A 23,608-nucleotide genomic window follows, 5' to 3' on the forward strand; every position below is an offset into this window, starting at 1 on the left:
AAGTTCGCTTGGTTTCTCGTTATAATGATGAACCAATATTTCCTGAACTAGATGTTCCTGAAGAATGAGTTAAATCCCATACATCCTGTGAGGACAATGTGATCTTTGGGTTAAGTTAATGTTGTACATACAGCTGTTTAAAAGACTTTCACGGGGGGGAGTGGGAGGATCTTTTTTCTAGCATACTTAGTGCATTTGACAGCACATTATGCATAGTCAGTGTCACTATTTCTCCAGTATAGTCAGTAAGCAACAAGTGAGAAAAAAATTTAGACAATAGGGAAATGCGATTGCAAAATAATTGGTAGAAGTTAGGTGTTATGCCTGAAACTACTGTTAACTCTTTTTGAGCTTCATAGGTTTCAAGATGATTGTATGTCTTAATACTTGAAGGAGTGGTCAGGAATGAAGACTTAAGGAACAAAACTGAATTTATCCAAAAGCCTGTCTTGGGAAATGGTTGATTTGTCTCCCAGTGTTTTACATGTGCCACTACCTTAGGCATGCATAAATTAAATTTTAAAGTCTATGTTAAAGTGAAAACTCTAACTGTGCCATTTCATCTGTGTTAAGAAAATGCCAGAGGTAATCTGAATCACTGTATTTGGTTATGTATGCTACAAATTTAGAAAAGGTCAGCAGTTTTGGAAAATCTGAAAAATTGAATGCAAAAATGACTGCTTATGCCCAAATCAACCAACATGATCTTAGTGTATTACACAGTCTAACTACAATAAATATTAAAATATACATTAGAAGAAACTTATTAGAACAGGGAATCATTAGGAGGAACTGCGTTTCTTGTATAGATATTGCACAACACTAAGGAAAAATATTCCTTTCTGAAAATGATACAAGGAACAAAGGATGAAGATAACATTCCCCTGGCTGCTGAGAAGCTGGAGCTGTAAACCTCTGAAAGACGGTGGGAGAAGTAGCAAGTAAAGCAAATCTATTTTTTTTCATACATCCTACCCACCTGTTATACATGAATTCCATTTTTAACCATAGGAACATGCTGCAGTGCATTTCCCAATGTATCAGGGGCCCTTGAGGAACAGGCTACCTTACACACTGACTTGAGCTAGCCTAATACATTCTGATTCTCCTCACCAAAGGCAACGAGCCAGTTTGGTCTGAAGTGGTTGGGAAGTGGGGCAAAGCAGAGAAATTGACAAGGGAAGAGTTAGGATTGCTTGGTGAGAGACTCTTTGGGGAGTGATGGGGGATTAACTGGTGAAATAACTAAACACCCATATTGCATACCTGTTTTTGCTCACTATGTAGTAGCGTAGTATGAGCATTTATTATGTAACTGCTAGTCCTTTAGTACTCATGTAATATAGCTACGATACAATCAAAGAGTACAAGATGAATGGAGATTTTAGCAACACAGTAAATTGGACTCATCCTTCAGAACAGCATACAGTCAATTCCAGTGAAATGCTACATGTTGAAAGTCAAACAGAATTGTATATCACAGAGACTGCCATACACATGCATGAGTTCAATGGAACTACATTTTCATTGTATTTCATATCAGGTTAGCACTTGCCTTTTACTTTCACATATTGCAATTCTGGGTTAACACAGAGGGCCAAGTTACTAGGCAGGGTCCAGGGGGTAGTTGTCCAAGCAACAAGAGAGACATTTTCATCTTCATCCAATGGGAAGCTCACAATCACCGAAGGATCTTGAACATCCTTAAATGAAACAGTGATAGGGAGAGGGATATGAAAGGTTTCTTGTGAGTCGGCGAGAAAACACTTTCCAAGGAAAAGCAGTGACAGCTGTTGTCACTCAATTACCTGGTTCCTTTAGTGCCCTGCAACCTAGCTTGTCAAAGAAAGGCAGTAAGAGTGAATGCAGATGAGGACCAACTTAAGCACATCTCTCCACCTCCCCCGTGTAGGCTACTTGCCCAAATCACGAGGGACACAACTGCCTCAGCGTAGTCAGAGTTTATTTCTAAAGGCTGAGAGCTGGGTGCCTGACTCCCTCAGATGCCTTTGATAATCCCTACCTAAGATTATACAAAGATAATCCAAGATCGGAACTGGTTAAAGGTTTCCTTCATAGTTTAATAATTTTTCAGCTGCTGAAACCTGGAGTACAACACTCACCTAGTTTGTCCCAGGAGACCAGCAGTTGGGAGGACAAGCTCTTACTTGAGAAAGTTTTCTCTTAGCAGGCAACTATTGTTAACCAAGGCACATAAACTATATGTCCTCATACATATGAGTACGTGGATGTTTAAAACATAATGCACAATTGACAGATGGTTTTCTACCAGTCAGCCTCCAAGAGTCCTGCCTTCAATCATGTCAAAGGAATCCTTTTGTATTAATAATATCAGTGTTACACTGGGAGAGAGTCAGTGGTGCAAGTAAGCAGGTACAGTCAGATACACCGTACCAGAAAGACATTTTCAGAACAGCAGGGCTCTCCCGGGAACCGCAGCAGAACGTGGGGCTGCCACTCTCAGTAGCCAGTGCCCCACGCCAGGAGCTCCTCTGCTATATCAATACCCACCCTCAGCTCCCCTCCCAGCCCTGCTCTCCAGCGAGGCTGTACAGACCCCAGAACGGAGACGCAGCTGCATGGAAGGGCTGGGGGCGGTACAGCCCGGAGCTGCTGGTGTGGGGTCACCAGGCAGCCCCATGTTCTGCTCCTTTGGCCGTTGGGGTTCCTGGGAGAGCCATGTGGTTCCAAAATCAGTATCCAGTGCAGCGGGAGGACAGAGCCCCACCCCCAAGTAACATGGGTTGGGATGGGGAGCAAGGCAGAGAGGGGTCACATGGGGAGGTCACGTGCACCCCCCCTTTAGCTCATGCCCCCCTTTGTGTCCCTCCCATGATTTGCCTATGCATACCGGTGAGAATTAAAATCTCTTTGCACCACTGGAGAGAGTGAAGCACTTGCACAAGTAATAGTTTCTGTATTATCAATACTATTGGATTGTGGAAGATCTTAAATGAAGTTAAGCCCTGATGAAGAGCCCAGAGTCTTACAGGATTCGCATTTTACATAACTGCGTAAGGAATTATTTCCAACAGGCAAATTTGAAGAGCAAGTGTTACTCAAACCCCAAATCTTTTGAAGCAACAGCAGTTTTATGGCTCAAATCTAAGTGGCAATACAGATCTACCATAGCTCTGTAGAGCTCGTTACCGAATGGCAGCCTGCAGAAATAGTAATATTTTTGTTATAGAACTAAAGAACAAGTTTGCTATTTTGTAACTAAAAGTAAAAGCATTATCAGGCTCCATGATAGATTCTTAATGTGGAGTTTGATTCTCTTTATAAACCTCAAACTGCGTCCATTTATCTTTCCTACCTACTTCACAGCGGTGTTATGTGAATAAACTTAATGCTTGCACAATTTTGCAAACAAAATACTACATATACATTGAATATTTAGTAAGCACAAGTCTTCAATTAATGCTCTGATCTAAATAAATAGCAAACTAAACAGGGTTGGAAAGGTCACTGCTCTAATAGAAAACCTTCAGGTGAAACCTAGATGGATATCTGAAGTTGTTCAGGTAGGTAGACAGCACTTTTATTTCTGAATTGTTGGTGAAACAATGACCCCCACTGCAACATGGTACTGTAACATTAGAGGTGCACCTGGTAAATGAAATATGAAAACCTGAAGACACGACCTCTTTTGTTTGCAAGAGAAGGTGTGTTATCTGTAAAGTCCCTGACAAAAAGGTACATGGGCAATATTCTTCTGCCTGCCTAAAATCCCCCTGGAGTTTCAAATGAACAATTTATTCTTCGTTTTCCCTCCTAAATAATGGCTCCTTCATTCCACCAATAAAGGGATACAACTTCCATGGCAAGAAAGCTGATCCTTTGGTGTACTATACTGTACAGTCTCTCTTTAGTTTGTGTGCTATGAAATCATTAAAATTTAATAAAACATGCAATGTTTTCCAAAGTGAAAAGTTCCAAACTGCATTAAAAAGCTTTCTTTGGGCATTTTTACAACATCTAACAAATTAACATCATATGCATAAACCAGAAACACTCAAACAGATTATGTCACATTGCCATTTGTGCACTGAAAGCATCCCTGACTCCTCTCCAGCAACACAGCTCAGAATAGATACTTCCACTATGGAATGGGCAGCTATTTACGTCAAAGCTAAGGGCTGTTCCAGAAGGAATTCTTTCTATAAGCAGGTGGGGCAGGCAACAGTCAGACTCAGACAGTTATGTAATGCTTGGATTATGAGCAACACCTAGGGAAGACCATGCTATAAATAAAATTTAGTCCCTACCAATTGTTATACAAAGACCGGGATGTTTCTAACCAGCTTGTTCGAATGTTTCACAAAGTACTAAACATGCCAAGCAACTCAACAACATCCTGGCATTTTGAAAGCTGAATCTTGTTATATTTACAAATAAAATAATTGCTTAGTATTTCTCGATTTGAGTTATCTCAGTTCCCTTAACAATATACTTTTCTTTACACAGACACAAAATGACTGGGATTTTATTTATTTATTTTTCAGTTGTGAAAGTTTGCTACATGGCGGCCTCCTCTAAGCACACTTATGGTTTCTGTTACACACTAAAATCGGTTTTTATACTATACTAATAATATCATGCTTCATTGCAGAAGTTCATGATTCCATTTCCTTCCTTCGTTTCTTGAAATGAGTGCTAAGGAATAGCTTTACTAATGGCACAAGAGAAGGCAGAGGAGCAACAAGTGGTATTTAAGCTGCAACACTGGATATAAGATCACAGAATTTAATTCTCCTCCCACAACTCATCTGCTAACTTTGGTAAGTTACAGGTGAGTCTGCTGAACTGCCAGCTAGGTCACCCCAGAAGATAAGAATCAATATACAGGGCATCCTCTGCTGGGGTGAGCAGGAAAGGTGCAGTGTAAAATATTCACTGTAGAAACCCAACAGTGAGGTATCAGAAACGTGTGAGGTAGAAGTGGAGCAATTTCCCAGATCAAAGACTGTGAGAATGGTGAAAGGGGAAACAAATAATGACCAAAGCAACTGTCAGAAAAATCACAGCAGGACATATACATGACTAGGCCAGCTCTTTACTAGCACTATTCTATCAGTTTGGAGTATGTCGATAAGCCTACATTCCATGCAAATGAAGTATTTAAACTTTCCAATCCAAAACAGACAGACACTCCAATATGACAGAGCAATTTCAGGGGTCAGATTATTATACACACATATAGACACTGACATACCTTGTAGTTCTGGTGAGACTCAAAATTCGAAAGGGGAGTGTTACATGCTGTCGAGAAAGGCATAACCTTAACGCCTCTGTAAACCAGTCCTTTGTCATACAGCTGTTTGAAAACCCACCTACAAGTAAATAAGGAACATATAATAGCTTAAGATTCAAACTAAAAGCAGCTGTAGTGTAGGATTATGATCCAGTAGAGAAGATATTCTGAAAAGTTCATATAATTTTCAAACTATAGACAATATTTACTACTTGAAACACCAGAACTTAAAGCATCTGCACATACATATACAAGTTGTATCTTGAAACAATATAAATACTTAATGCCACTATGACATTTTTGTTGTGAATATTCTTTCAGTTAGATTCAGCTTTAGGTCATCCTGCCAGCTCTGCCTTCCTTGCACAAATCACACAACACATGGCAATGTTCAGATGGGATATAAATCACTAACAGTTCAATCTTTCCCCAACTTCCTGCTTGGGGACCATAAAACTTAAATTTCAGTGATTAACACGAGATGCTTTCCTCAAGAGGCCACATCTAGGCAACTACGTTTGTTTAGAGAACAAGAAATTTTGTGATTCCATGATTTACATTAATGAACCATTGTATAACACTTTCCATCCCAAAAGACCCTTGCTTCACCAGCTATATGTATGGCACCGTGCATCATTGGGAGGGGAGAAAATAGTGGATTTTTTTGCAACCCAGGTGAATGATGTCTCTTCAAAAAATAGGCAAAGATCTTCACCGTCTACATTGTACACCTTTATTTGTAAAGTCTCATTCAAGAGGCTTGCATGTTCAGTGACACAGTTCTCCAAGGGCTCAAAATTGTCACACCGGAATCTGGCCCTGTGGTCCTGGGGAGTCTAGTTATTTTGTAGTTGGATGATCAGACTATTCAGCAATTGCTACTGACTTTAAAAACTCTTGAATCACCCAAGCTACGTTTTCAAAGCACTGTTAACATTTTCAGTGTTTCCTTCCAGATGAACATCTTGCAAGCAAACACAGAGCGGTCTCGTTAAATAGTATGTTTATGAGACCAAATTGCGCTGGGTCATGCTGTTTTGGCAATTGGTCCTTTTTTCTGTACACCCTTATTTTGTGCTTCAGAATCTATGCATTCATTTAAACAAAGATCTCTTGGTCTTATGTTTAAGATAACCATTCAACATGGGAAAACAATTCCAACAGCTACAGTGTTATCAGTCTGCAGCCTGAATCACCAGCACTGAGAGATATGAACTGACCTATTGACACTGAAGCCTAATGATAATGTAATAATCAGAAATGTCAACTATTACACTGCAGATAGGAGAAACTATAGACCATATTATGAGGATCTGCACAATCTACTGAGAGTGGCATCCATGACCCAACAGTAGGAGACCAGGAAGTTTAGTGAGCACTTTAATACACTCCAGGGAGCAAAGTGCAGCATCCAAGCACCACCAAAGAGGACAAGTCTCAGAAACCCAGAGAGGCATCCAGCCAGAACCAAAGGGAGCCAAAACCAAGGAGTCCAGCAAACCTTGCAGGATCTTATCATGAACTTCTGCACAATCCATTGAGAGTGCCTTCTCAAACTGGTAGGGCTCATTTTCTAGAAGGAGCTGAAGAGTAGTACTATTTACCCTCACAGAATCTGATCCCTAGGTATATATTCCCCCCACCCTCACCCAAATTCAAAGAACTATTCAAGTCCACATTCTGGGACACATTCTTTCCCCTGCCCAAGTACATATAATTCTGGTCTGGAATAAAGGTGCTCTGAATGTGAGGAAGCCAAATAGTTGACCGCTTTGACAATGGCTACTTTTATAGTTTTTTCTATGCATTACTTTTTGATCATTACTCCTGAGAGAGGAGAGGAGATATACCTGCTAAGTTTATGAAAAGAGCATCATTGCTAGGATTAATTTAAAGCCACCAACCATTCAAGCAATAATATATCCAAAGTGTAGAGAGATAAATTTTATTGAAGTGCACTTTCAAACACAGGTATTTCAGTATCCTAATTAGGGAAGCTCTGTTGCAGTTGAGCAAAAGTATAAATTTTCATTTAATGTTTTATCAACTTAGGCTATATTAAATGACTTAGTTGTGACAAGTCACTGATTTTGGATTTATTCTTCAATATTCTTGCATTTGCCTTCTGAAAAGTGTTGATTAAAATATTTTATATATATTTTTAGATACACAAAAGAGCTCCAATTTACTTTTTTTTTTTCGTAAAGGGACATAGCCTACCAAACCCACAGAGAAAAACAGTTCAGTGCCACATCTATGATCATTTAATGACTGCTTAGATGTATGTGTAACCTTAACAAAAATCAGAGAAGGGGGACCACTAGATGGAGCTACAAAATTCAAATACAAATGAACATCCTCCTCTTGCAATTTAGGAGCTTCAATTTTTTCCACTGCCAGGTAGACAGTATTTAGCTTTCAAAATGCATTACCATTCAGAGATCTCTGAAGAGAGGTTACTACATCTCACACTAAAAATTTGTTTGTTTTTAAATTTCCAGTTGTCAAAGGATATAGTCATTTGTACTCAGAGCAGACTGCATTATTGGGTCATAAAAACAGATTGTTGTTTGATGTAACTGCTTGTGTTACCACCATGACAAAATATATTTGTCATCTCTGAGCTATACATAACTGTCTTTCTATCAATAAAGTATCAGTTACTAGGAGATGACAAAGTAGACAGGACATAACTTTTGCTGCTAGCAGCATTCCCTTCCCCAAAGCAGCACACTAAGCATCAGCAGTTTTGCTTACATCTAAAAAAAATAAAAGTCAGTTACTACTTGCAAGTGGACAGTCCTTTAATTCATCTTTATGTGCCTAAAGTAAGCAAAATATATTTGATGACTAGTCTGAAAGAGGCATTAGGCTTGTGATCCTGGCATAGAGAAACAGCAGCCCTTTCTGGAAGGTCAGCAATACTACAGGGAAGCGTGCAGAAACTTCTCTTACCACAGGTTACTTCTGTGTGCAAAGGAAAATAAAAAAAAAATGTTTTTAACAGAAAAATGTATTCCCTTGATATACTCCTTTCTGCTAACTTTTCCCCTCAAACTTGAGGTGCTCAAATTTAGTTGCACTCAGTCTGTTTAGCAGTAGTTCAATAGGTATTTATAAATTAAATGCAAGGCCTGAGCAAATTTGTCTCTCAATTTCTCCCAACCTATGTTAATGGGGGCTATACAGGAAGAACAAACTTAATCCTAAAAAGGGATTCATCAATAGAAACATAACATGCCTTTCCAAACTCAACCAAAAGCAAGTATTTAAACAAGTTCCCCGTGATGTCTAGTGTCCTTAACCCTAATGAGTTTGAACATATCTACTGTCTCATGTTAGAATTATTCACCACTCTTACTATTCCAAGAATTTCACTCTATAAACAAATATTAGACAGGTGAACGCACATTTTTAATTGCCATCTTAAGCATCTGCAAACTGACGACCTAATTCTCAAAGGCACATTGAACTCCTACCAAACGGTGCAATTTGCAGGTGCTGAGCATCTCTTGGGATCTGGCCCTGAGCCCCATACTCTGATAAGCACTATATTCACAAATAAAAAACAAACTAAAAAAACCCCCCACACAAAACAACAATCCACCCACACAACACATCACAAAGCACAACCCTCATCGTAGTTTTCGGCAGTTGGGATCACATTTAACCTTAATCTGGGTACCAAGAAAACTGTCACAAATCTTTGCTTCAGAGAAGCCTGAAGCCTGTTATCCCGAAAGAAAAGATTTCCCCAATTCTCATACAACCAGCTAGCTGACCTACCATGCAGTACATTCTTCAACATACCTCCCAGATGCAAAGAAGTTGTCTAGCATACACACTTTCAACCCACATGACAGGGAAGTAGCTCCGTGGACCACTCTGACAGGGAGTCTAATATCTACAAGGTCCTTGTGGAGTTATTCTCAAGCCCATTGCTTTGGGGATCTGTCTGGTTGCAAGTTTAGCATCTTGCCTATTCTTGATCAGAAGTCAGAGATCTGAAACCATCTAGAATTCTTTGCTTCCATGAAAGGGAAAGCAATCCCTTCCACTATTCAAGGTAGTTCAGGAAACAAGACTCTCAAAATTATCACAAGCCAACATTGTAGCCACGCGGGGTATTTTTTGTAGTTGTTTTTTAAGGCAATGAGAACTTACCTATTAAACAGAGTTAAAAAATAAGGCTTAGACAAGGAGTCCAGTACTGTCATTAGCCATAGAAAAAACAACTTAAGATGACTAGACTTTTTTTTTTTTTTAAAGTCTTTTAGAGTGCAGCATCAGGGTCCACACAGACATTTAGTGTGGAGCAAGCTAGATTTACAGCCCAGCTTACCACAAACTAAGTGCTCATGTAGACAAGGCCATACACTATGTTTTTAAATTCAGCCATATTCAGTACTGAAGCTTTCAGAATTAGACACTAGATGGTGCTATTAAACTATTTGAAACAAGCGCCGATCCACATAAACACTGAGAAACATTCAAGGTCAACAGGCCCCAAAATATATCCTCCTTCTGGTATTTAAGAAGAGATCAGGACATGTTGGAATCCAAAAAAGACTGTAATATAAGAGCCACAAACACACTTGAAATCCTTACTGATAAATAGGGTGGTGTCAAAAAAGTATATTGGGGTATTTCTCTATTTCTAATTTTCATACTGCCTCCAGTCTTATAAACCAGTGGAGAATAGAAAATGGCACATTACGTCTTCCTAGCAAGCATTTAGATATTTGATTGTTATAAAAAGTGAAACAATTAAGTTATTTTTTCTGTTATTGCTTCTCAGCATGACATTAAATATTTCAGCTATGAGCGGAGTACTATTTCCTTAACTCAACTTTATTTCAGACCTTTACCCATTGACCAGAGAAATTTCTGTTTAAGATCCAGGACTCAACTGACCACAGGACCATCTGGAAAGGTACACCAATAGTTGTGTTAAAAATCCTTACGGTCTTTCATTGGCATGTATATGTCTTTGAGACACTTCCTGCAGGCCAGTCTCAGGTCAGTAAAATGCATGGGGATACCAATTGTTTTCACTTTGACTCAATGCAGCTCTTTTTGGGTCAGAAGATAAAGTATGCTGTATGCCAGCACTTGTTTCAATAACTCGAGATGGTGTGCTCTCAACACTATTTTGGGCTATAAATACAGTTACCTCCTGAATCAACCCTGCACTGAGAGAAACAAACCTAAAAATTCCACACAAGTATGAATAAAAGGATTTTTAAGACTTGGAGGTCTGACTGTACCTTCTCATCAGAAACCCTCACAGAACTCTCTTTTAGAGCACAAAACTAATATTTAAGTAATACTACTGAACAGTAACACCTAGGACTCCTTTAAAGATTCTGCCAAAGTGTTTCAGTCTTTAATATTAAAAAAGATGAAGTTCTGTTCAAGGGTAAAAGTCACCCAACTGGAAATGCCTGTTTCACCTTTAAAAAATAGTCATCTGCCGCCGCCACCACAACCACCAAGCATGAAATGCCAATACAAACACAAAACTTTGTCAAGCACAGAACAGATATTTTCATTAAGGGCCTTTATATAAAGATGGTATGTACTGGGACATTAGCTGGTGCAATGGTTGACACACTAGCCTTCCACTCATGCAGATCTGGACACAAAATCCTGCCTGGTTTGCAAATGAAAATCAGTTTGGGGACTCACCCCAATTTCCTTCTAAAGGATATTCAATCTTAAATGTTTTGGGTTCTTTTGGGGAGGGGGGAGAATGTTTGGGTTTTTTTGTTTTTGGGGGAGTTAGTTTTTTGGGGTTTTTTTTAAAAGAAGGCTTGCATCCCTAAAGACTAATTTTGCAGAAAACAGGATCTATGCTTCTATTTAATGTAGCTCAGAGGAAATGTGCCCCTATGACTACAGCTGATGATAATAATAAAAATCTCTAGAAGGGATTAAAGACTGCCATTCTCTCAGCATGTGCTGAGTCCATTGGTTACGTCACCCGCCATAACCAAGAGTGGTTTGATGAGAACAATGCTGAGATTCAGTGCCTGCTTGACCAGAAAAGAAAAGCTCACTGCATGTGGCAAAATGACATATCACACCAGCAGAAGAGAGTCATACAAGCAATTCAAGGCTGAAGCCCAAAGGAAAATCTGTGGCATCAAAAATAAATGGTGGCAAGAAAATGCCAAGGAGACTGAGCTTTATGCTGATAAACATGACATGAGGAGTATCTTTCAGGCAATAAGGGCCATTTACGGCCCATGCTCCCATGGACCCACACCACTCCAAGCCAAGACGGGTCAATGTATTTTAATGACAACGAAGCCATCAAAGCCAGATGGAAGGAGCATTCTGAGCTACTCCTGAACCACGAGTCAACTGTCTCTGATGCCACTATCAAATCTATACCTCAACAACATGAAAGAGAATCTCCTACAGACCCTCCCTCCCCTGAAGAAGTAACACGAGTCATTATGCAAACTAAGTACAAGGCAGCAAGGCCAGATGGCATAACAGCTAAAGACTCCAAGTTTGGAGGTGAAGAACTGATAGGGAAGCTCCAAACTTCTTCTTCATATCTGGTATAATGAGAAGATTCCAAAAGACTTCAGAAACGCTAACATTGTTAAAATCTTTAAGAAAGGAGATAAGTCGGGGTGTGGAAACTATCAAGGCATTGCCTTTCCATCTACAGCTGGGAAAATTCTTGCCTGTATCCTCTTAAACCGATTACTTCCCCTTGCTAAGGAAATATTGCCAGAATCTCAGTGCGGTTTTAGATCATCCCGCGGGACAACTGACATCATCTTCGTTGCCCACCAAATCCAGGAAAAATCTTGGTGAAGCCCTGTAAAAGGTGCTGGCCAGATTTGGCTGTCCTCCAAAATTTATCAATGTCCTAAGGCTTCTCCATGATCATATGACTGTCACAGTTCTCTGTAATGCCCTTGAGATGGAACCTTTCATCATCAAAACTGGGGTTAAGCAAGGATGCATTGTTGCCCGAACACTGTTTTCCATCTATTTAGCAGTCATTTTGGTCCTCGTTAAAGATCATCTCCCCAGTGCAGTTGACATTCAATATAGAATGGATGGGCGACTCTTTCATCTTCGACATTGCCGCTCAAAGTCTTCAGGGCGTCCATTACTGACTTTCAGTATGCTGATGATTGTGTCATCCTCACACACACTGAGAATGACCTTCAGTCCATACTGGATTTTCTTGCACAAGCTTACCAAAGGAGAGGACTCTCACTCAATATTGAGAAGACTGAAGTGCTCTATCAACCTGCTGCAGGCCTTGTACATGACCCACCACAAATCACCATCAGACAGATAGATTTTGGAGACAGTTGAGCACTTTTGCTACCTCAGTAGCCAACTTTCTCAAAATGCAAAAATTGACAGTGAGATCCAGCACAGGATCCAGTGCGAAACTGCTTCCTTTGGGAAATTGCTCCAACGCGTTTTCACAGACCATGACCTGCAGCAGGACACCAAGATCCAGGTCTATAAGACAACTGTTATTCCAACACTCCTCTATGGATGCGAAACCCGGGTGACCTATCAACAGCATCTCAAGAGTCTGGAAAGGTATCACCAACAATGCCTCCAGAAGATCCTTCACGTCAAGTGGCAAGAACACTGCATTAACACCAGCATTCTCGCTGAAGCCAATGTCACCAGCATTGAAGCAATGATCCTCATGCACCAACTTCGCTGGGCTGGACATTGTGTGCAGATGCCAGACTCTCACCTCCCAAAACAAGTCCTTTACTCTCAGCTCACCCATGGTCAGAGATCCCGTGGTGGTCACAGGAAACGCTACAAAGACACACTAAAAGCATATTTTAAGAAAACTGATTTGGACATCACAAGCTGGGAAGTGCAAGCCACCAACCTATCCCAATGGCTCCATATCCTCCAGTGGCCCGCTTCGAGGAGAAGCGCCTTGCCCTCAAAGCTGAAAAGAGAGAGAGGAGGAAGGAAAAAGAAATAACTTTCTCTCAACAGGTCACTGGCCAGCCACAAAATGTCTGTACCTACTGCAGGCAGATCTGTGGTTCCAGGATCAGACTCCTGAGTCATCTCAGGACCCATATGTAAATCCATGGTAGAGATCATCCTCGAATCAAGAGATCGCCAATCAATTAATCACACCATGGGTAACTGTTAGAAATGCTGTTTGATCAGTCTCCAGCATCTTGTGTCTTGGGAACAGCTGGAAGAGAAGTGTCACTGAAATAGGTAGAAAAATTAAGAAATCCTTTGTGTATTTTAACTGAAGGACTATGGACAGTGAGACAGTGCATTACCATTATTAATATACTGGCATCTCGTCCTGTCGAGCATAGGAGTCATATTTTCCTCCCATGGACAGGTCAGAGCACCTCAAGAGGATTAGCTGTGGTTCAGTCTTAAAGTCATAGCAGAAATTAGTAATCTGCAATTCATTTTACCCATTTAATTTGACACTAAATATGTTTACTTTTTCATGCAAGAGAAAACATTACGAGAGAACAGAAAAATTCTATAAAAACAACCCATGAGAAATTTAAGACCTGAAGGACAGGGGGAGTTCACATCAACTAAAAAACTACATCATTCATAATGAGCCTCAGACATAAATTTAACACTGAACTAAATTTAGCTATAATTCTACTTGTGAGTTTAACACCTGAAGACCATTATGATGTTGTCCACAGTGTTAGCTGAATTTGGGAATCGTCAGCCATGCAGGATCTCGCTCCTTAGAGACACAAAGCAAGTGAAGTAATATCTTTTTTCTCTCCTTTGGAAATCTAGTAAATACCCTTGGCATTCCACCAGAGGGCTGATGAGCCATCCTAGTGATTTTCTAGGGAAGTCACAAGAAGCTGACAAACGCCAGAGCCACAAAGAAAAAACTGAAAAAGCACTAGATTCCCAGCATCTGAATTCAACCTAACAAAAGGGTTTCGGCTACAGCTATCTAGAGTTTGAATTGTTTGTCCTCTTGGAAACATCAAGGAAATTTTTTTCTGGGCTAGATACCCTTGCTTGTTAAAGAGACAACAGAAAATCTTCAAGGCCATTCTGCAGACCTACAAAGTTTGAATGGTTTCAGAGTAGCAGCCGTGTTAGTCTGTATCTGCAAAAAAACCAGGAGTACTTATGCTCTAATAAATTTGTTCGTCTCTAAGATGCCACAAGTACTCCTGTTTTTTTAAGTTTGAATGGAGTAGATCAGGTATGAGACTTCAGGGCCAGACTAGCAATGACCACTTCTTCTATTAATGTCCACTTTATACTTTTCTTTCGAAAACTCTATTCAAGTCAACAAAGAGCAGGCAGATCATTAAGTCTCTTGCCTAACACATTTTCACATTGTACCTGGAAATAAGCTCCAAGAGAAATAATAGGTGAGATGCTTAAACTGACCCATTTTCCATACTCCTGATTCAGTAGTGTAAAAGTAAACCTCTTGAGAAATGTAGGAAACATGTTCCTTGGGGGAGAGGGGGGAAGGGAAAAATCACATCTCACTGTACAGTTATAATAACCAGAGCATTTTAAAGAGATAATTTCTAATGGCATCAACAACATGCTAAAACTACTTACCAGACAGTCTCCATGAACTCAGGATATAGAGTTTTATAGTCCTTGTCAAAGTCAATCCAGCGTCCTAGTCTGGTAATGCTAATCTGTTAAAATATGAACATACAGCTTGAAAGGCAGCTTAAAACAAAGATCATGGTACATTTCCCAGATTTATCTCTTTGTAATAGCTTGTTGAAAAAGCAGCATGTTCTACCCCTATCAGTGAACCAAGCCCACAAAACAGTCAAGCCTGACAATGGTTCAGGGTAGAGCATTTTATCTAGCATGGAGTATGCCAAGAAAAGGTCATGGATACAGGCCTTTCCTTAAATCCAAAGCCATGCAATACAGAAGCATCTACTCACTGCAACTAAACTTAGAGGTTGAGAGAGTATTGTAGCTGGTGAGGCAGATCTTTGCTCAGCATACAGCCAAATGATTCAACAGAAACTTGGCTTTGGCTGCACTAGTTATGTTCTTGATCATAACCACATGTTTGCTATGGCGATAGTCAAAATGGGGAGAAGAACAGAGTTTCACAGTTCTCTCCATTTCTACAGGGTTACTTAGTCTGAGAGCTCTGAACATTTATCTAAATCAGAGCTGGAAAAGCCATTGTGTAAACACTGTACAAAATTATTTCAGGACCAGCTGCCTTCTCTGGCCTCTCTATACTAGGAAGCCACATTGCTGAAGTCACAAGGACTCTGACAAGTCTTTGCTTCACATCTACTCACATAGAGCACATAAGTCAATTAATGAGTAAGTTACATGAACATTATGCTTCACTTCGATAAGCGATATCCTTTCGTTGGGTGGGTAACTGTGCGATGTGCCATCTTTGCAACATGACCAAAAACAGGCTAGACCTTTCCTGATATTGATATATGTTGGTACAGTAAGAGTCAAACTACATTTATTCCTGCAATCAAGTAGATGCACATCTACAAAGATTCACCATCACAAGCAAGCCACATGCACAAAAAATGCTGACAAGTTTTGTGGGTACAAACTGACCAAAATTTGTGATGTACGCCCAATGTTCTTGGTCAATGTTTTATTGAAGTTAAAATCTTAGTCCTTTTCAGATTTAACTTTTATTCACATTGAAACAGTGGATCTCAATTTGAGATTTTGCTCTCTCTGAATTCCCTCTGATGTCACCACACAGTGACATCCGGACATTGCGATTTAACAGTGCGTCATCAAGACAATGCCATGCAATTTCACAACCCCTTGCCTCAATTCTTTGACTTGTTCTGAAATGCAGATGCCAGGACCCACCGCCTGGGGAGTAGGGACTCTGGCAGCTTAAGTACTTTATCTCAGTACTGTGACATACAGAAGGCAGTGTCGGGACTGCTGTGGTCATCAGTCAACACTGTTAGCTCTGCTCTGTTTTTCCTCAGGTGCAGCAAAAGTAGTTCCACCATGTCCTACTGAATTCCATAAGAATTGCACACAATTTTAGACACACAGGCAGAGTTAATACTACCATTCTACTTACCCTCCATTCTGTAGAGTATCTCATCACAATCCCCCTGCACTGATTGTTATATTCTGCAATACCCATTTTGGCCACATCCTCTGGCCCTTTGATTCCTAGTGTTTTGTCAATTTCATACTCCTGGAGAGGAGGAGGGGAGGGGGAAAAAAAGTCAATATATATTGCAGTGCGAAACCTTCAGGATTTTCCAGTTCATTAAATTTTTGTCCCGGCCCTATGGCTATACAAATACATCCAAAGCCCCAGATTCAAATCTGAATGTGCAAGTTTGTCATGCAAAAAAGCATGTACATTTGAGCTCCTATTTTGCAGGTACAGGGTTTTCTCCTCCCACAACCATTACCTGCACTCACATACACAATAAAACCAGTAATAGATGAGTCTATCCTTCAGAAATAAGGGCTGTCATAAACAAAGTAAATCAATAAACAGTCATCCTTTGCATGGCAACTACTAACAATAGGTTTGCATAGCTACTTGTACTTTGCACAGCAAAATTTACAGTTTATTGAATCATTTGCTTTGGAACATTCCAAATTTCTAAATGACATGCTAGTCCACTAAAGTTATTACCAGGCATTACTCATTCCATTTCCCAGGATCAAATTTGGGATGCAGGGGCCAAACAAAAAATACATACCATGTAAAGGTACTCCATGTACAAAGGAGATGATAGAACCCAAAGGGGTGGTGTGACAAGTTGGATCACAGAAACCCCCTTGGGGCTGCCAACTGGTGTGCCAAGACTTCTTCTGCCCCTGCTTTCGCTGCCAGCTATGGACTTCAGTACCCTGTCTTGTTGAGCCAGACACGTTAGCCTGCTGCAAACATCGACCCAGGTCTGAACCACGTCCCCCAAAGCTGCAGACTTAACTGAAAACAGCTTAGAAAGTGCTCGTCTCTAGCTCCCAGACACTCAGTTCCCAATGGGGTCCAAACCCCAAATAAATCCATTTTACCTTGTATAAAGCTTATACAGGGTAAACTAATAAATTGTTTGCCCTCTATAACACTGACAGAGAGATATGCACAGCTGTTTCTCCTCCCTCCCTCCCCAGTATTAATACAGCTGTGCATATCTCTCTCTCAGTGTTATAGAGGGCGAACAATTTATGAGTTTATCCATAGAAGTTTATACATAAGCTTAAAGCTTATACGGGGTAAAATGGATTTATTTGGGGTTTGGACCCCATTGGGAGTTGGGCATCTGAGTGTTTAAAGACAGGAACGTCTCTTAAGCTGCTTTCAGTTAAGCTTGCAGTTTGTGGGACATGGTTCAGACCTGGGTCTGTGTTTGTGGCCGGCAAGCATGTCTGGCACAGCCAGGCAGGGTTCCGGAGTCCGAAAGCAGGGGCAGTAGTAGTCTTGGCACATCAGTTGGCAGCCCCAAGGGGGTTTCTGTGATTCAACCTGTCCAAGGTGGCATGGAGGACCGTGTGGGGAGGATGGTAGGGCCCAGACCAGCCCCTATGGGGGCAGGGAGGGAGCGCCATCCAACCCCTCACCACCCCCTCCTCTGCTCCGGTCCCAGTCCCAGCCACATCCCTGGCTCCCAGCGCAGCGTGCACCTGGCCCCATGTCCAGCCTCGGCCAAATGGCTCTGCTCCTCGCCCTGGGATGAGGCTGGGGAAAAGGCTGGGAGTGGAGCCGCACCTGGCTGTAGGCTTGGCTGCTGGCCCTCACCACAACCCAGCTGCAGCTCTGCTCCCACCCCTGCTCCTGGCTGTGGCCTAGCTCCCAGCCCCAGGCCCTCCCCCAGCTGCAACCCCCTTATCCCTATCCACATTTCCCCACCCCGCAGCCATGGCCCCGCTCCCAGGCCCAGCTCCAGAGAGGCGGGGTGGGGGAGGGCTGCAAGACCCTCAAAAGTTTGGGGACCGCTGTTTTAGAGGAATTCGGAGGGCGGGGGGAGTAACAGAGGAGGGCAGGGAAGAGGAAGTAACAAATTATTCAGATGCACAGGTAACCATATGCAAAGATCAAGGTATCAAAAATATCTGCAGGATCACTTATTGCACGTACCACGGGTAAACCATGACAATCCCATCCAAATCTTCTGTCTACATAAAAGCCACTCTGGTGAGCAAATCTGGTTACTACATCTTTAATGGTTCCTGCAAGAATGTGGCCATAGTGGGGAAGCCCAGTTGCAAATGGAGGGCCATCATAAAAAGTAAACCTGTGAAACAACAGGCAAAGTAAGTATTAGTTCAAAATCAGCCCTCACAAAACAGGAAGACCATTCTTCTGTGCTTGTGCTGCTCCTACTTATATGGCTCCACAAGTTGTATAGTAGAACCGCATAGTTATGAACACCTTGGGAATGGAGGTTGTTTGCAACTCTGAAATGTTTGTAACTGAACAAAACATTATGGTTGCTCTTTCAAAAGTTTACAACTGAACATTGACTTAATACAGTTTTGAAACTTTACTATACAGAAGAAAAATGCTGCTTTCTCTGAAATGTAAATTACAAAAAACAAATTAACAGTACTGTATTTTTTTTTCTCTGCTGCTGCCTGATTGTGTACTTCCGGTTCCAAATGAGGTATGTGGTTGACTGGTCAGTTCATATCTCTGAGGTTCTACAATACCAGCACTGGAGCTAAAAGTGTGTGTGTGTGTGTGTGTGTGTGTGTGTGTGTGTGTGTGTGTGTGTGTGTGTGTGTGTGTGTGTGTGTGTGTGTGTGTGTGTGTGTGTGTGTGTGTCCTCCTTCAGGAGGAAAAAAAAGAAAAGGTAATAACATGGAAAGTGGTGCTGGCTTAGATAGAGTTCTAAAGGAGGCAGCAGCTGTAGTATGAGTGGACAAGCAGAAGGGAGAAGAGCTACAGGTAAATAAGCACTTTATTTTCATGCATACCAGTTGTATCTTTTATGCCACTTTTTACCTTGGTCTGTTTTTTGACTGTTTCAGGCATTCCTGAAAACAATCAAGTGTGTTCCAGAGATTCAGTATCTTCTCTTCCTCCTGAGGAAAATTTATGTTTTCTGCAACTTGCTGAACCATTCTTTCCCCTATAAGGATCAAACAATATCATGTAGAAAATGAGTTTTGATTTTCAAGACAGAACAAGCAAGGATAAATAGCTTCTCAATACAGTACACTATGCCATTAGAAAAGAATCTCATAGTATATTCCACCATATCACAGTAAGATTCTTGATCACAGCTTAGCAGCTTGTTTCAAAATCATAACTAAGGTAGCAGTCTGTTCTAAATACACTATGACGTATTTTCATATTTCATGGTGATACAATAGTATGAGGAAGTGGTTCTCCATTTACTCTTGATTACGTTCATTGTTGGTTTTCCACTGGGTTTCCTTGGTTACTTAAAACTAAATGCCCTTTCAAATTTTCTTCCAGATTTGAAGGAGCACTTCCATGAAAAACTTAAGAAATTGTGCTTTCCCCCCTCTAGTCAGGTTGTGGTTCTCCCAGGTATTAAAAAGCAGCTCAAATTTAACACTTTAAATATAGAGATCTGAGCTGGATCCCAAATCAGCATTTAAACTAACATGGTAATGTAAAAGGAAGTACAATAGATGTGTAGTGAAGGATGAGGATGGAAGGGTCTGGACAAGGAGACAGGGAATTAGATCAGTGATAAGAAAGAAGAAAAGTGGAGAGCAACAATTTCTATCTGACTTTGCAACCAGAGCTGTTCAGTAACATTTTTCTGCCCTTGTTTATTACTTTTCTCCTGTTGCTCCCCATTATTTGGTGGTAAAACCTCCACTATGCACTTTGGGAGTTGGTGAATGGCTCTGACAATTTCTAATCAACCTGTTCACCTACTTTTCAGAAGCAAAGTTCTCTGCTCTCAGTAAAAAATCAAGCCAAAGTTTTCAGCCAACAGCCCATTCTTGCTTATTCCTGGCAATTCCCTGAAGAGCTAAAAAACAGCCCAGTGTAAAAGTCAGAGCCCAAAGCTGTACTCTAATTCTGGCTGAGTCAATGACTCACTACAAGGACAATCATTTCTCATTCACAAACAAGATTTCTCCAGCACATGGAGATGCAATAGTGCTAGAAGATTTGACCATTAGAAATACATGAGTATGTGACTGAGATACTCAGGTTTGAACACAGATTTCACAAAACATCTACATAAATTTGTAGTGAGTGCTGGGGTGGAACCCGTGCTGATGGAACATGCTGGTACCAATGACACAGTGATATTCAGGACAAATCCTGTCTGCTTAAGTGGCTGTGGAGATCGGTGAAAAAGGGAAGAAGCTTTAATCTGTCTCTATTCCAATATCTGCTGCTACTGCTCTGGGTTTCCCAAACCACAGCAAAAATGAAACAGTCAGAGTCTTCCGTTTCACTGCTGCCCACAGGTTTGTGAATCACAGAACCGAAAAGACAGAGCTTTGTTAATTGTATTCAGTCTTGTCAAGTACACTGAGAAGCATCAGAAGCACTACTCAGGAAGACAGCATCTATTCATGATCAAAAGGTTTTTTGTTTGTTTGTGTTTTTTTACACAGAGCCATAAAATCCAGAAGCTTCATTTTTAAAATGTGAAAGTTTAAATGCTGCAGAAAATGACAGCTTAGCCTGTCCACCTGTGACATTATTGACATGAACTGTGACCGTAAAGATCATTGTTGCCTATGGATGATGGTCCTATGGTTGCCCCAGGTCTTGTACAGAGGAGGTCAAGTGAGCTGTCTATGGAAAGGTTATAATTTGCTGGTTATGTTGTCTGTATGTGTGTATCATTTTTGTATTTGAAGTTATGAATATTGGCTACGTACTTGTATCTCAATGTGTTTGATTCTAAGTAGCCTCAGTGAAGCATTTGGTCGGCTTCTTGAGAAAGGACTATTCTAAATGCCCGATCAAGAAACACTTAACTGACAATGGACTTTGGGAGATGCCAATCCACATCTGTGCTTTCCTGGGAACGTTCAAACTAACATGTAAACAGTGGTGTCGGCCTGTAAAAAGTTGAATTATTCACGGACATGTGACTTGCCCAGGTGGCTACAAACTCCACCTTGTTGCTGTGACTTTGCACAGGAGAACAAAGGGGTTTCTGCCCTCAAAAGAGAATATAAAAGGCCCTGGAAACCCCTCCATTTTGTCTTCAGCTGGCTCAAGAGATGGCCTCTCCACCCCAAAGAAATGCCTGAAAGACACTGGAACCAAGGACAGTAACTACGGGATTGTGAGCGATTGCTGGACGCAGGCCACAGACTACAAAGTTGGTCTGAAAAGGATTGGTCCCAGACTAGGAAAGAGTCTAGCCTGTGAAAGAAGCTTATTGGAACATCTCTGGGGCTGAGATTTCATCTGTAATCAGTTTCTTAATATATTAGGCCTAAACTTGCTTGCTTTGTTTCATTCTGCAAACAGCTGTGCATATTGCTCTATCAGGATTATAGAGGGCGGACAATTTATGAGTTTATCCTGTATAAGCTTTATACAGAGTAAAACAGATTTATTTGGGGTTTGGATCTCATTGGGAACAAAGTGTCTGGGTGCTAGAGACAGGAGCACTTTCTAAGCTGTTTTCAGTTAGGTCTGCAGCTTTGGGGGACGTGGTTCAGACTTGGGTCAGTGTTTGCAGCAGGCTAGTGTGTCTGGCTCAACAAGACAGGGTACTGAAGTCTCTAGCTGGCAGGGAAAATGGGCTCAGAGGTACTCTCAGCACATCAAGTGGCAGTCCCAATGGGATCTCTGTGATCGAACCCGTCACACACCCATCATTCTCAAAACACATCCAAGAACCGCTCACCTAAGTGAGGCGGCAGGTGAATTTTTCAATCCCTGATTTGTACTACATTCGTAACAGTAAGGATGGCTCATTTTCCTCAATTTTCCTCATATTTCCTCAGAAATATATAGCCCTTTTAGGAGGGGATATGCCACATATCTTTCACAAGTTTGGGCCAGACTGTGTCTGACCCCTGTGCAAATGTTGGAGGGAAGCAAAGTACCCAATGGCACATAAAGGGAGTCCTTGTGCTCAGAGTGCAAAGATTCCACAGAACTGGAGATGATGAAAGTGTTTTTCTGTGCAAAGGATATATGAAGGAGGCAGGTCCACTCCCTCAACAAGGTCAGCCAGTAGAGCCAGTTGACAAGCGACAGACAGATCCACAGAACCTTGGCGCAGTAGCTGTGCACTCCAGGAAGTACCTCCTTAGAGAAAAATGTCTCCTGGGACAGCATGACTCTGCGCCATCTCCAGTACATGGCTTAATGCCACTATTTAGCCCTGGTTATTGCTATAGCACAAAGTCATCTTCTGGTACATAGCTCATCAAGGAAACCACTAGCTGATGATTATAAGGAGTCTTGAACAAGACAATGCTTTTGTGTATTCTAACAAGGCGAGCAATAACCCTACACCAGCATTTCTCAAATGTGGCCACTGTGGCTGCATTCGGCCACCAGGGGCTTTTCTTGCGGCCACAGCCTCTTGGGTGGTGATTTGGGGAAGTGAGGAGCAAAGCAGCGGCCCCTCCCCTGGGGCTGCCAGAAGGGGTTGGGCCTTGCCCCCCTTTGAAAACAACCGGAGGAGCAGACAGCTGGTGTGAGTTGCCCATCTTCCCAGGGCGGTGGGGCTCAGGCTTCTGGCTTCAGCCCTGGTGTGGTGGGCAGCAGGCTCAGGCTGCGTGCTCTTGCCACGGGCTCTGACCGCGAGGCTTTGGGCTCAGGGCTTTGAGGACTCAGCGGTGGCCTCCATCCCTTGGCCACAGGACTCTATCCCTAGGCTCAACACCCCTCTCATGTCCACTGCTGCCTCCCCACCCAGCTCCCCATCCAAGGTTTAATTTGTTCCCCAGCTTGCCAGGGCTGAGTAAGTCTGCTACGAAAAATGGTATTTGTATATTTGTTAATATCACTTTTTACTGCCTCCTAGCTAGCTAACAAGTCTGCTGCTGTGAAAAAATTATATTAACAAACATACAAATATCACTTTTCACAGTAGCTAGCAAGTCTAAAAAAAATGCAGCCAAAAAAAGGGAGAGAAACAATAAGAAAAGACAAGAACATGCAGAGCACCTTATTTGTGTTTCTATTCTGTTTAGGTTCAGTAAAGAAAAGAGACAACTGTACATTATTTTTATTATTGAGTCTGAAAAACCCCCTACATAAATTACTATGATTTGAACATATACATGTGCAAATTTGTTTTTTCTAAAGTAAATTAAGTATTTTATGAAAAATTGTCTGAGCAGCTACCAGCAAGAGTTGGTGGCCGCACTCTGAGGGCACCAAAAAAAATTGTGGTGAGAACCAGG

General features: G+C 41.4%; 1 protein-coding gene across 4 annotated transcripts in view; it reads right to left on the minus strand.

Moving 5' to 3' along the window:
* Positions 1-23,608, minus strand: part of IARS1 (isoleucyl-tRNA synthetase 1) — a 198,308-nt gene that overhangs the window by 147,916 nt on the left and 26,784 nt on the right. For 3 of the 4 annotated variants that reach the window (XM_073352336.1, XM_073352335.1, XM_073352337.1), the window contains 6 exons: positions 19,239-19,365; positions 18,372-18,528; positions 16,350-16,469; positions 14,864-14,946; positions 5,237-5,354; positions 1,556-1,703 (listed from right to left, as the gene is read on the minus strand). In XM_073352336.1, the coding sequence (XP_073208437.1) occupies positions 1,556-1,703; positions 5,237-5,354; positions 14,864-14,946; positions 16,350-16,469; positions 18,372-18,528; positions 19,239-19,357 (745 nt within the window). In that variant the 5' untranslated portion in view covers positions 19,358-19,365. Of the gene's footprint in view, positions 1-1,555; positions 1,704-5,236; positions 5,355-13,305; positions 13,431-14,863; positions 14,947-16,349; positions 16,470-18,371; positions 18,529-19,238; positions 19,366-23,608 lie in introns of those variants that run through there. The other variant, XM_073352338.1, reaches the window with a different exon arrangement.

The sequence above is a fragment of the Lepidochelys kempii genome, chromosome 7 (genome assembly GCF_965140265.1).
Source record: "Lepidochelys kempii isolate rLepKem1 chromosome 7, rLepKem1.hap2, whole genome shotgun sequence".
Taxonomy (NCBI): Eukaryota; Metazoa; Chordata; order Testudines; family Cheloniidae; genus Lepidochelys; species Lepidochelys kempii.